This window comes from Coregonus lavaretus, assembly GCF_964263955.1.
Source record: "Coregonus lavaretus genome assembly, chromosome: 4".
Classification (NCBI taxonomy): Eukaryota; Metazoa; Chordata; class Actinopteri; order Salmoniformes; family Salmonidae; genus Coregonus; species Coregonus lavaretus.
The window spans coordinates 58,925,721-58,940,720 of NC_139991.1; the positions used below are offsets into that span (position 1 = coordinate 58,925,721).

Below are 15,000 nucleotides of genomic sequence, written 5' to 3' on the forward strand. Positions count from 1 at the left end.
TCCTACACCCACATGGTTCAGCCGCCAGAGGAGGCACAGAGACAGAGACAGGGACAGGGACAGGGACAGACAGAGACAGGGACAGGAACAGAGACAGGGACAGAGACAGAGACAGAGACAGGGACAGAGACAGAGACAGAGACAGACAGAGACAGGGACAGGAACAGAGACAGGGACAGGGACAGAGACAGAGACAGAGACAGAGACAGGGACAGGGACAGGGACAGAGACAGAGACAGGGACAGAGACAGACAGAGACAGGGACAGGAACAGAGACAGGGACAGGGACAGAGACAGAGACAGAGACAGAGACAGGGACAGGGACAGGGACAGGGACAGGGACAGAGACAGGGACAGGGACAGGGACAGGGACAGAGACAGGGACAGGGACAGGGACAGGGACAGGGCACAGGGACAGGGACAGGGCACAGGGACAGGAGCACAGGGACAATGAGCTCATTGTTGGCACTAATCACCATACAACATTGGCCATACAACAGATCCTAACTAACGTCCAACAAACACAAACAACCCCTCATCCATCTGATGTGACCACAGCAAACCAGAGCTGGCCTCACTCAACTCTGTAAGGGGGGCCAAGAGGGACAATTAACACACAGTTAGTGAGTCATTGAGCTGTGATGATGATGACATAAGCAGATAATGACTGATGTCCAAAGAGGCACTGAGACAGATATGGGTCATTTTGACATACTGCATATGTGGAGACTTGTCCACTTGATCATATTGGGTGAGGTATTGGTGTGAGATGTCATTGCCTGTGATGTGATGTACTGTACATGTCATTTTTGAAGCTGCGTTAGCTACAGTCTATCAACCGTGTCAGTACTGCTCCTCCACAAGGCATTACTCACATACAGCTGTCTGTCTGTATCCAGCCAGTACAGCCCTTAATACTCTGTAAATAGGCTTGTAATGGACCTGCTCTTGCTGCGTCACTAATACTTTGTGTGTGTGTGCGTGTGTGTGTGTGTGTGTCTGTGTCTGTGTGTGTGTGTGGAATGTCCTAAGCCTCTCCGTTAGTCAACAGTTCAGTAGCCAGAAATCCTTCCTGCTAGGTGATACAGTAATAGGGTTCAGTAAGCTAAAGAAGGTTTTCGCGGGAGTGTGGAGCTTTTGTCTTTTACTGAGGAAAACCTGCCTATGGACTTACCTATGGAGTATTAACTGGTTGAGATCATCAGAGAGAGAGAGAGAGAAAGAGATAGAGAGAGGAGGAAAAGCGATAGCAAGAGAGAAGTGCAAGGCATGTATGGTGCTCGAAGGAGAGGGTAAAATGGTAAGCCGTGCTCTGTTTCTCTGTTTTCTACATTTCAGTTTTTACTCCCGCCCTCTTCTTTGTTTACTCTTGGTATTCATTGTTTTGTTGTTTTGTTTGAGCAACTCATTCTCTCTCTCTCTCTCTCTCTCTGGTTGTGTTCCAGGTATCAGCCACAGAAGAATGTATAGGACCTATGAGACTGACCCAAGAACCTATTCAGGTAAAACTGCACTCAACATTCTTCTGTATTTCTCCTGATAACGGCATGCTCCAGTTTAGTGGCCACTGTCTGTCAATTGTCAGGAGTCTGCTGTATTTTGTTATGCATTCAGTGAAGTTACATGTTCAGGGGTAGAGCCCGTCGTGGGCAGTTTCTCTCTTCTTCAAGCTACTAGAGGCATTGGAGTGGTGGCTATTTTGATTGGCACAGAACAGGATGTGATTAGAAAGCCTAATCAGAGTCATTCGCTATAATGACCTTTGGGGCCTGTACATTTTAATTTCAGTCATTTGGCATGCTGTTGCCCAGAGCTGCTTACAACCAGTCATTGTTAGTGTTCATAATCCCAGAATAAAACAAATGCATAAAATAAACAGACCTGGGTTCAAATAATGTTACTTTCACATACATTTCGTAGTAAGTAAGTATTTTTTATATGAAAACACAAGTAGTTGAATATTGGAATGTATTTAGAAATACACTTGGAAAGTATTGGCATGTATTTGAAAATACTCAAACACACTGACTCAAATACACTCCTATGCATTTAGCTCAGGTATTTGAATATAGTTTTGAAATAAGTATTTGAAAATACTTTGAAATAGTAGGCTATTTATAGGAAATTATTTGAAAATACTTTCAAATACTTCCAATAGAAGTAGTTGATTCGGACCACATTATTTGTAAAAATAATAAGCATTTAAATAACACATAATCAAATACATGTATTTGAAGCCAGGTCTGTAAACATGTCCTACTGGGCACACACTAGTTGAATCAACGTGTGAAATAGATGTTGAATTGTCGTCTGTGCCCATTGGGGTATCTCTATCTATATAGAATGTGACTGTGTCTGTATCTCTATGGGATGTGATTTAGCTGTATCTGAATGGGATGTGATTTAGCTGTATCTGAATGGGATGTGATTTAGCTGTATGGGAATGGGGTGTGATTTAGCTATATTTGAATGGGATGGGATTTAGCTGTATCTGAATGGGGTGTGATTTAGCTGTATCTGAATGGGATGTGATCTATCATTGCATGATGTTTTAACATGGTTTAGCAAGGACACACCACATGACACAACATGGCATAAGGACAGCGCATTTATATAACACTTTGAACCCAATAGAAGTGTGTGGGTGAAGGTTATAGTTTCCAGGCCTTGTGTAGAGAGCTGAGACAGGTTTTAGCTCTAGTGACCAGCTGCTAGCTGGGGTTAAGGATGTGGTTGGGGCATGTGTGTCCTGTGGATTGGGATTAAGGCAGTGTGAGCCTTTTAGAAGGCCAGATTAGCTCCAACCACATCCTTAACCCCCTTACAATGTTGTGTAACTAAGGAAAAGGGAGAGTTAGTTACTCAAGGTCAGGGGTGTGCTCTGTTTGTTGTGGAACAGTGCATCTAGACATCTAGGTCTCTGTCTTTTAACTTCTCTGTCATTGCACTTGATTGAGCAATGGAATAGTCCCAAAAGTGCAAACCTCGCCCATCATCTGGCCAGCTTAATCAAACACTCAAAGTATTTGAAAGAAAATACATACTGAAATGCTCTACCCCGCATCCATTCCTCTTTATTGTGCCAAATAAAACCTAATCCAAACCTCATCCATCACTACAGCCCTCATTCAAACCTCATATCCAGCCCTCGTCCATTCTTCTTTATCAGGCTGTGTAAGAACCTCTGTAGGAGGCCCCATACAGCCCTCAACACACGCTCCATAAAAACATCAAACTACTCTCCTAAAGCAGTGGAGCACACAAAGTCACGCACAAACACAGACACACGCAAGGGAGCACACACACAGACACACACACACACACACAGTCACACACTCTACTTTACTCCCCCCTCCCTTTTTACCTCCCTCCCACTAGAACAGAAATAAAAAGAGAGAGAACAGAGCGATGAAAAGAGAAAGATAAAATGGTCTGGAAGAGAGAGTTACATGCTAAAAGTTTCCTCCTGACATTTATCATTCCCTCTGAGCCCTGGAAAGACTCTGTAGCAACAAATGTACTTCTCTCTGGCTCCTTCATTTCTGCACACTGTCACAGTATTTCGCCTCAATCAGAGAAAGATTTACCAGAGGGCTCAGAGGGTGTACTGTAGTTGACTATATGCTGTATAAGACAGTAGCCCAGCGTTTCCCAAACTAGGGGTCGTGATTTGAAAATGGGATCACGAGAGAAACTCTGAAAAAAATTACAATAATTGCGCTTGGTTCATAGAACCACGGTTACGTCAGTAAACTCCAATAGCCGCTAGATGCGGTTGTAATAAACAGAGCGGTTTCTGTTTTCTTCCTACAAATGTGTCTCTATCTTTTGAATAGTTTAACCTTTTACTGCAGTGGGCTAAATCAGGGTCACACAGAGTGATTCTTGGTAGTCTTAAACAAATCTACTTTGAAACAAAAGTATAGCCTACACCTCACACAAAGTTATGGGATTTAAAAAAGAAGACACCTGTACCATGTCAGATATAGAGTTGAAATGTATTTTGAGTTTGCATCTCAATACTACACTTTATATACATCACAGAAGACTGAAATATAATAAAACCGTTCGACATAGAAACACCAGATTTTCAGTGTTCATTTTTTTTAAATAAATAAGACTCTCAGGAACACGTATATGTCTTCTGTTTCCCTCTACGATGTCCAAGACTCATTAGAACAGAGTGGACAGGACCAGGCACTAAATCAGAGGGGGAAAATAACATCATTAATATAATATGATATTATTTTCTACACAGAAGATCATACAAAATTATTGCCTGATGATCTTCTGAACTTCCCGATACCTTTCTGATGCATTTCAGTTACTTCAAACCATACTTTCAGATTGAATACTGTCAAAAGTACTGTCAGACTGATTTGTAATAGACTGTCATAGCTCCAATTAAAGAAGTAAACATTGGCCTTTGATTACATCACTTTTTTACATGGTGGGGCCGCACATTTTTAAAAATCAAAATCGAATCGCGGGCCAAAACTTTTGGGAACCCCTGCAGTAGTACTCTTACTTTGGACTGGGAACTTAAGAAACCATATCGAGAAACACAGCCACCACTTGGAAACACAGGAAAAGCATTTACATTGTGTTTTGGAGGTGAGGAGTAAACTATGCCTACTAGGAATGATCCATTGATCGATCCATCAGATTGATGACTTGGAAAGGAGATGAAGGAGACATAGTAGGTCTGTATACAGATGTAGGATCTTAATTTGAGCCAGATCGCTACAGTAGGAAAATAAAGCCAGTCAGCTAGATGTTGCCTACCTCTCTCTCTCTCTCTCTCTCTCTCTCTCTCTCTCTCTCTCTCTCTCTCTCTCTCTCTCTCTCTCTCCAGGAGCCTCAGCCTCCTGTCTGTCTGTCCATTCCATATGTTCATACCTCTATCTTTCTGTCTGGCCAAGGGTGTGCAGAGATGGAGGCTTAACCTCTGAACTGTGATTAGCTGAGTCAGCGTGGTAGAGCAGTCAGTGGTAGAGGCCCATCTCTCTGCCTGTCCTGCCCTGAGGGTAACAGTGTGTAACAGTGTGTCCTCTGTAGCTTAGTTGGTAGTGCATACTGCTTGCAACACCAGAATAGTAGGTTCGATTCCTGGGAATATCCATACGTAAAATGTATGCATGCATGACTCTAAATCGCTTAGGATAAAAACGTCTGCTAAATGGCATATATTATTATATGTAAACCACAATATTATGTGATTGTGCATACACACTACTTAGCACTTGGATGATAAAGGTAATCTTGAACCACATCCGCTTTGGAGGCAGTGTGATCAGGTATGTTACATACTGTACGTGCCTGTGTTGCCAAGCGTGCAATACACACAGAGCAGTGCGTACATGTGGCGCCCCCTGTCTGGCTCATGTGCGGGTGCAGGGCGGGTCGGCAGCGGGTCGGTGTGTGTGTGTGTGTGGAATTTCACACTGCAGCTCCATGGTTACACAGAGCAGCACCATGGTTCCGCAGCCAAGGTCGGGATCAAAGGGTGTAGACCTTTCACAGCCTCCTACCAATGCCAACTTATTTTTCTTCCTTTCGTCTCCACCATCCTCTGCTCCCTTCTTTTCTTCAAGCCCCTGCCAGTCTGTCCTGTCAGCAGCAGTGCATGACTGGCGAGACGGCTCCCTTCAATCCCTTCTCCTCTCTTCTTGCCCTTCCTGTCTCTGTTTCTCTTGATATATCTCTCCCCCTCTCTCTCTGTGCTAGTTGTCTAGTGGGCTGTGTAAACAAGTCCATCCATTCTTCTCTCTTGTCTCTTACTGCTCTTCTAACGGACTCAAGTATAAGTAAAGCTTCCATACAGGATGAAGACCAACAGGTTGGTGTATATAGTACAGGCCAGACACCTGTTGGTGTGAAATACAGCGCTCATCAATCATCATTAACTATCATCTACCTGGCTCCTGGTTACTGTTATTAAGGAACAATAGCAGGCTTTCATTGGACGAGGAGATTCCTGGGAAAGTGGTGTGAAGCTGTGTCGTTGAACTGTTAAGTGCTGTACCATATATCAGCACTTAACAAGCACTGATAAGCTTATTAGTCTACCGGTCCTAGCTTCATGTTTGTATAATCAGCAATGTTTTGTCAGCAAGCTGCCTTTGTCAGGTAAGAGGTATTTCACACCATCCGCTCTCTCCCTCTCCCTCTCTCTCTCTCTCTCTCCCTCTCTCTCTCTCTCTCTCTCTCTCTCTCTCTCTCTCTCTCTCTCTCTCTCTCTCTCTCTCTCTCTCTCTCTCTCTCTCTCTCTCTCTCGTCCAAGGTCCTGCTGGTGTTTGCGAAGGAGGATGGTCAGAGCGATGCCTTCTGGTGGGCGTGTGACCGGGCGAGTTTCAGGTGTAACATCGCCCGAACGCCAGAGTCCGCTGTTGAGTGTTTCCTGGACAAGAACCATGAGATCGTGGTCATCGACGGACGCCACTCACGATACTTTGAGGCAGAGGCTGTCTGCCGGTGAGCGCAAACTGTCTGTCAGTCTGTCTGATATTATGGTAATACAAACTGCCACACAGTTACTCTGACATCCAAGACATTCCTGGACAAAAATGATTCCACTAAATTGATCATGCCAGTTCAGGTCTAACTGTTAGATGTATGTGAGATTCCGGCTCAATATTAGCAATTTAATGCTTAATCAACTCAACTGGCCTAGCTAGTTTCCCTACTTATAAGAACAAATTGAGTTACTTAACTTATTCCACTTTCCAATCAGTCACTTCTCTATTTGTAGGTTAGGGAGACGTCTGTAGTAGTCAGACGCTACTATCCACATCACACACTGTGTGTGTGTGTGTCGGGGAACCCATGACTTGTTTTTAGAACCCATCCGAAGGGTTCTACATGGAACCCAAAATAGTTCTACGTGGAACCAAAAAGGGTTCTACCTGGAACCAAAAAGGGTTCTCCTGTTGGGACAGCCAAAGAAACCTTTTGAAACCCTTTTTTCTAAGAGTGTAACATTAGTGGGCAGTTTTTTTCATTCAAGTTCCACATGATTTTTGGCTTCTCTAGTTACCTGCTAGTGTTGATACATATGTGTCTAGGTACAGTTTCTACAGGCATTTCTACTTTTACTCTTGTGTACCAGCCACTTACTAGCCTACTATAACCTTGGCGCCTGCAGCAGACCCTCTCCCTGGTATTCTACTTAGATACACACAAAGCTTAAACTGTCCTAACAATCCCACCCAGTATATATCATGTGGCCAGACCATCATATAGTTCTTCATATAGTATCTAGTGATTTATGAGTTATTGGTCATGCATGGTAATATTTTCCCAGAAGCAGAGAGAGAGAGACAGTGGCTTTCTCTCTGCTCAATAAAGACCCATCACAAGTCTCTGTCTGTCTCTCTCTCTCTCTCTCTCTCTCTCTCTCTCTCTCTCTCTCTCTCTCTCTCTCTCTCTCTCTCTCTCTCTCTCTCTCCTGTCCCATGAGGCTTTTGCTGTCACTCATATTCATCTTTTCCTCCCTGTCTCTCCTCCTTCTGTCTCCCTCTCTCCCTCTCTGTCTCCTTCCTTCTCTCCCTCTCTGTCTCGGATGTACATTTGTGTGTCTTTATTTGTTAATATGTTTTTTTATGCACACCTTTATAAATCTACCTAATATTTACTTGCCCCCCCCCCCCCCCCCCTTTTCCCCTCAGAACAGCCTCAATTTGTCGGGGCATGGACTCTACAAGGTGTCGAAAGCGTTCCACAGGAATGCTGGCCCATGTTGACTCCAATGCTTCCCACAGTTGTGTCCTTTGGATTGAGGACCATTCTTGATACACACAGGAAACTGTTGAGCGTGAAAAACCCAGCAGCGCTGCAGTTCTTGACACAAACCGGTGCGCCTGGCACCTACTACCATACCCCGTTCAAAGGCACTTACATCTTTTGTTTTGCCCATTCACCCTCTGAATGGCGCACATACACAATCTGTCTCAGTTGTCTCAAGACTTAAACATCCTTCTTTAACCTGTCTCCTCCCCTTCATCTACACTGGTTGAAGTGGATTTAACAAGTGACATCAATAAGGGATCATAGATTTCACCTGGATTCACCTGGTCAGTCTATGTCATGAAAAGAGCCGGTGTTCATGTTTTGTATACTCAGTGAATATATAAGTCTGTAATGTCTATGTTTTAAATGAATGTAAATTGAAAAGTATTTTTGCCTGTAATGTATTTTTCGTTATGCGTCGGACCCCAGGAAGACTAGCTGTCGCCATTGGCATCGGGCTAATGGGGATCCTAATAAAAATCATAAATCAAATCATAAATCATAAATCTCTCAATCTTTTCCCCTCTCTCTCCTTCCTTCTCTCCTTCTTTCAGTCTTTCTCTCGATCTCCCCCCCCCCTCTCTCTCTCTCTCTCTCTCTCTCTCTCTCTCTCTCTCTCTCTCTCTCTCTCTCTCTCTCTCTCTCTCTCCCTCTCCCTCCCTCCCTCCCGTCTCTCTCTCCCCCCCCCCCCTCTCTCCCTCCCTCCCTCCCATCTCTCTCCAGTACAGTGCGTCCATGGTGAGCCTGTGTAAAGTAGAGAAATGTTCTCTCCTCTCATATGCCAATGACATCACTCCTCCACTGCCCACATGTTTAGACTGGCACTCATTCGAAAGCCACCTCTCATGTTGTGTGTGTGTGTCAAATGAAACTATCAAGTCAAACTCAATCACACTTACTACTCTCAAACCTGCCTCATGAGCTAGGGAGTTTTTAAGGTAAAGCACAACAGCACTTAAAGGCCTCATATGTGGTCAAAAACATATAGCGTGCCTTCAGAAAGTATTCACACCCCTTTACTTTTTCCACATTTTGTTTTGTTACAACCTGAGATTTTGTGTCACTGATCTACACACAATACACCATAATGTCAAAGTGGAAATATGTTTTTAGAAATGTTTACAAATTCATTAAAAATGAAAAGCTAAAATGTCTTGAGTCAATAAGTATTCAACCCTTTTGTTATGGCACGTAATAATTTACATGGACTCACTCTGTGTGCAATAATAGTGTTTAACATGATTTTTAAATGACTACCTAATCTTTGTACCCCACACATACACATACAATTATCTGTAAGGTCCCTCAGGTCCGAGCAGTGAATTTCAAGCACAGATTCAACCACAAAAATCAGGGAGGTTTTCCAATGTTTTGCAAAGGGCACTTATTGGTAGATGAGTAAAAACAAAACAGACATTGAACAGCCCTTTGAGCATGCTGCAGTTATTAATTACACTTTGGATGGTGTATCAATACAACCAGTCACTACAAAGATACAGGCGCCCTTCCTAACTCAGTTGCCGGAGAGGAAGGAAACCACTCAGGGATTTCATCATGAGGCCAATGGTGATTTTGAAACAGTTACAGAGTTTAATGGCTGTGATAGGAGATAACAAAGGATGGATCAAAAACATTGTATTTAATCCACAATACTAACATAAATGACAGAGTGAAAAGAAGGAAGCCTGTACAGAATAAAAACAGAATAAAGGCATCCTGTTTTCAATAAGGCACTAAAGTAATACTGCAAAATATGTGGCAGAGAAATGAACTTTTTGTCCTGAATACGAAGCACTATGTTTGTGACAAATCCAACACAACACATCACTGAGTACCACTCTTCATATTTTCAAATGGCCACCCGGACTATTTACATTGACCCCCCCCCCCCCCCCCCCCCCTTGTTTTTACACTGCTGCTACTCACTGTTTATTATCTATGCATAGTCACTTTACCCCTACCTATATGTACAAATTACCTCGACTAACCTGTACCCCCACACATTGACTCGGTACCTGTACCCCCTGTATATAGCCTCGTTATTGTTATTGTTATTCTATTGTGTAACTTTTTATTTTATTTTTTACTTTATTTTATTTAGTAAATATTTTCTTAACTCTATTTCTTGAACTGCATTGTTGGTTAAGGTCTTGTAAGTAAGCATTTCACGGTAAGGTCTACACCTGTTGTATTCGCCGCATGTGACATATACAATTTGATTTGATTTGAATTCACCTTTCACCAGATCAATTACCTAAAACACAAGGCAAAATATACACTGGAGTTGCTTACCAAGATGACATTGAATGTTCCTGAGTGACCTAGTTACAGTTTTGACTTAAATCAGCTTGGAAATCTATGGCAAGACTTGAAAATGGCTGTCTAGCAATGATCAACAACCAATTAGACAATTTTTTAAAGAATAATGGGCAAGTATTGTACAATCCAGATGTGTAAAGCTCTTAGAGACTTACCCAGAAAGACTCACAGCTGTAATCGCAGCCGAAGACTCTGGGGGTTAAATACATATCTAATCAAGATATATTAGTGTTTTATTTTCCACAAATGTTTAAAAAAAGTTTTCTTCCACTTTGACATTACAGAGTATTTTGTGTAGATCGTTGACAATAAATTACAACTAAATCCATTTTAATCCCACTTTGTAACACAACAAAATGTGGAAAAAGTGTGAATACTTTCTGAAGGCACTGTATTTGATAATGCTGTTCTCACCACCTGCGGGATTTTGAATGCTTCTTTTTTATCACATTGTGATGTGTTTTTCTATTGTGTTGTTGATCCAGGTTGATCCGTGCCACAAAGCCCTCAGAACACACAGTCATTCTGGCCATCGTGCCACAGACGTAAGTATACATCGTAATTGATTGATGACGTTTATTTGCCCTTCAAGGGGATTTTTTCCCCGCAACTCACAACTCAAGTTACATACACAATCACCAAACAACAGTAAACAAACACAACATAATGAGATATGTTTCCGCGCTGATAATAATATATAGTGTATATCTTATGTGGGCTGATGATGATAATGTCATAGTGTGTGCTGTTTATGCTCTTCTCTCTCTATAGGCCTTCAGATCAGGAAGAGCCGTCTGTTCTTCCTCTCCTCTGCGCTGGATTCAGCAGAGTATGTACTCTTCTCCTTATATATTCCCTTCTTTCTCCTTATACAGTTGAACTCGGAAGTTTACATACACTTAGGTTGGAGTCATTAAAACTAGTTTTTCAACCACTCCACAAATGTCTTGTTAACAAACTATAATTTTGGCAAGTCGGTTAGGACATCTACTTTGTGCATGACACAAGTAATTTTTCCAACAATTGTTTGCAGACAGATTATTTCACTTATAATTCACTGTATCACAATTCCAGTGGGTCAGAAGTTTACATACACTAAGTTGACTGTGCCTTTAAACAGCTTGGAAAATTCCAGAAAATGATGTCATGGCTTTAGAAGCTTCTGATAGGCTAATTGAAATAATTTGACTCAATTGGAGGTGTACCTGTGGATGTATTTCAAGGCCTACCTTCAAACTCAGTGCCTCTTTGCTTGACATCATGGGAAAATTAAGAGAAATCAGCCAAGACCTCAGAAAAAATAACTGTAGACCTCCACAAGTCTGGTTCATCCTTGGGAGCAATTTCCAAACGCCTGAAGGTACCACGTTATAGTAGTAGTATAGTATAGTATGCCATTTAGCAGACGCTTTTATCCAAAGCGACTTACAGTCATGCCTGCATACATTTTGTTGTGTATGGGTGGTCCCGGGGATCGAACCCACTACCCTGGCGTTACAAGCGCCGTGCTCTACCAGCTGAGCTACAGAGGACCACAAACAAACACCATGGGACCACGCAGCCGTCATACCGCTCAGGAAGGAGACGCGTTCTGTCTCCTAGAGATTAACGTACTTTGGTGCGAAAAGTGCAAATCAATCACAGAACAACAGCAAACGACCTTGTGAAGATGCTGGAGGAAACAGGTACAAAAGTATCTATATCCACAGTAAAATGAGTCCTATATCGACATAACCTGAAAGGCCGCTCAGCAAGGAAGAAACCACTGCTCCAAAACCGCCATAAAAAAGCCAGACTACAGTTTGCAACTGCACATGGGGACAAAGATCGTACTTTTTGGAGAAATGTCCTCTGGTCTGATGAAACAAAAATAGAACTGTTTGGCCATAATGACAATTGTTATGTTTGGAGGAAAAAGGGGGTGCTTGCAAGCCGAAGAACACCATCCCAACCGTGAAGCATGGGGGTGGCAGCATCATGCTGTGGGGGTGCTTTGCTGCAAGAGGGACTGGTGCACTCCACAAAATAGATGGCATCATGAGGAAGGAAGATTATGTGGATATATTGAAGCAACATCTCAAGACATCAGTCAGGAAGTTAAAGCTTAGTCGCAAATGATTTAAGATTACGGTTATCCTACCAACGGGACATTAAAAACTGTAATATCTTATGTTTCACGGAGTCGTGGCTGAATGACAACAATGACAACATTCAGCTAGCAGGCTATACGCTACATCGGCAGGACAGAACGGCAGACTCGGGTAAGACGAGGGGTGGCGGTCTCTGTATTTTTGTAAACAACAGCTGGTGCACAAAATCAAATACTAAGGAAGTCTCAAGGTTTTGCTCGCCTGAGGTAGAGTATCTTATGATAAGCTGTAGACCACACTATTTACCAAGAGAGTTTTCATCTATACTTTTCATAGCTGTCTATTTACCACCACAAACCAATGCTGGCATTAAGATTGCACTGAATGAGTTGTACAAGGCCATTAATCAACAGGAAAACGCTCATCCAGATGCAGCGCTCCTAGTAGCAGGGGACTTTAATGCAGGGAAACTTAAATCCGTTCTACCTCATTTCTACCAGCATGTTAAATGTGCAACCAGAGGGGAAAAAACTCTAGACCACCTTTACTCCACACACAGAGACGCATACAAAGCTCTCCCTCGCCCTCCATTTGGCAAATCTGACCATAACTCTATCCTCCTGATTCCTGCTTATAAGCAAAAACTGAAGCAGGAAGCACCAGTGATTCGGCTAATAAAAAAGTGGTCAGATGACGCAGATGCTAAGCTACAGGACTGTTTTGCTAGCACAGACTGGAACATGTTCCGGGATTCTTCAGACAGCATTGAGGAGTACACCACATCAGTCACTGGCTTCATCAATAAGTGCATCGATGATGTCGTCCCCACAGTGACCGTACGTACATACCCCAACCAGAAGCCATGGATTACAGGAAACATCCGCACTGAGCTAAAGGGTAGAGCTGCCGCTTTCAAGGAACGGGACTCTAACCCGGACGCTTATAAGAAATCCCGCTATGACCTCCGACGAACCATCAAACAGGCAAAGAGTCAATACAGGTCTAAGATTGAATCATACTACACTGGCTCTGACGCTCGTTCGGATGTGGCAGGGCTTGAAAACTATTACAGACTACAAAGGGAAGCACAGCCGCGAGCTGCCAGTGACACAAGCCTACCAGACGAGCTAAACCACTTCTATGCTCGCTTCGAGGCAAGCAACACTGAAGCATGCATGAGAGCACCAGCTGTTCCGGACGACTATGTGATCACGCTCTCCGTAGCCGATGTGAGTAAGACTTTTAAGCAGGTCAACATTCACAAGGCCGCAGGGGCCAGACGGATTACCAGGACGTGTACTCCGAGCATGTGTTGACCAACTGGCAAGTGTCTTCACTGACATTTTCAACATGTCCCTGACTGAGTCTGTAATACCAACATGTTTCAAGCAGACCACCATAGTCCCCGTGCCCAAGAACTCTAAGATAACCTGCCTAAATGACTACCGACCCGTGGCACTGACGTCTGTAGCCATGAAGTGCTTTGAAAGACTGGTCATGGCTCACATCAACAGCATAATCCCAGAAACCCTAGACCCACTCCAATTTGCATACCGCCCCAACAGATCCACAGATGATGCAATCTCTATCGCACTCCACACTGCCCTTCCCACCTGGACAAGAGGAACACCTACGTGAGAATGCTATTCATTGACTACAGCTCAGCATTCAACACCATAGTGCCCTCAAAGCTCATCACTAAGCTAAGGATCCTGGGACTAAACACCTCCCTCTGCAACTGGATCCTGGACTTCCTGACGGGCCGCCCCCAGGTGGTAAGGGTAGGTAACAACACATCTGCCACACTGATCCTCAACACGGGGGCCCCTCAGGGGTGCGTGCTCAGTCCCTCCTGTACTCTCTGTTCACCCATGACTGCATGGCCAGGCACGACTCCAACACCATCATTAAGTTTGCCGACGACACAACAGTGGTAGGCCTGATCACCGACAACGATGAGACAGCCTATAGGGAGGAGGTCAGAGATCTGGCCGTGTGGTGCCAGGACAACAACCTCTCCCTCAACGTGACCAAGACAAAGGAGATGATTGTGGACTACAGGAAAAAAAGAGGACTGAGCACGCCCCCATCTCATCGACGGGGCTGTAGTGGAACAGGTTGAGAGCTTCAAGTTCCTTGGTGTCCACATCACCAACGAACTATCATGGTCCAAACACACCAAGACAGTCGTGAAGAGGGCACGACAAAGCCTATTCCCCCTCAGGAGACTAAAAAGATTTGGCATGGGTCCTCAGATCCTCAAAAAATTCTACAGCTGCACCATCGAGAGCATCCTGACTGGTTGCATCACCGCCTGGTATGGCAACTGCTTGGCCTCTGACCGCAAGGCACTACAGAGGGTAGTGCGTACGGCCCAGTACATCACTGGGGCAAAGCTCCCTGCCATCCAGGACCTCTATACCAGGCGGTGTCAGAGGAAGGCCCTCAAAATTGTCAAAGACTCCAGTCACCCTAGTCATAGACTGTTCTCTCTGCTACCGCACGGCAAGCGGTACCGGAGTGCCAAGTCTAGGTCCAAAAGACTTCTCAACAGCTTCTACCCCCAAGCCATAAGACTCCTGAACAGCTAATCATGGCTACCCGGACTATTTGCACTGCCCCCCCACCCCATCCTTTTTACGCTGCTGCTACTCTGTTAAGTATTTATGCATAGTCACTTTAACTCTACCCACATGTACATATTACCTCAACTACCTCAACTAGCCGGTGCCCCCGCACACTGACTATGCAACGGTACCCCCCTGTATATATAGCCTCCCTACTGTCACTTTATTCTATTGTA

The 15,000-nt window shown here is 43.9% G+C and overlaps 1 protein-coding gene across 3 annotated transcripts in view; it reads left to right on the forward strand.

Annotated features, from left to right (window-relative positions):
• LOC311128394 (high affinity cAMP-specific and IBMX-insensitive 3',5'-cyclic phosphodiesterase 8B-like) overlaps nucleotides 1–15,000 on the forward strand; it is a gene marked incomplete at both ends in the record, with an annotated part of 57,322 nt that overhangs the window by 5,183 nt on the left and 37,139 nt on the right. For 2 of the 3 annotated variants that reach the window (XM_084160513.1, XM_084160515.1), the window contains 4 exons: nucleotides 1,446–1,502; nucleotides 6,284–6,474; nucleotides 10,593–10,652; nucleotides 10,879–10,936. In XM_084160513.1, the coding sequence (XP_084016639.1) occupies nucleotides 1,446–1,502; nucleotides 6,284–6,474; nucleotides 10,593–10,652; nucleotides 10,879–10,936 (366 nt within the window). The remainder of the gene's footprint in view (nucleotides 1–1,445; nucleotides 1,503–6,283; nucleotides 6,475–10,592; nucleotides 10,653–10,878; nucleotides 10,937–15,000) is intronic. The other variant, XM_084160514.1, reaches the window with a different exon arrangement.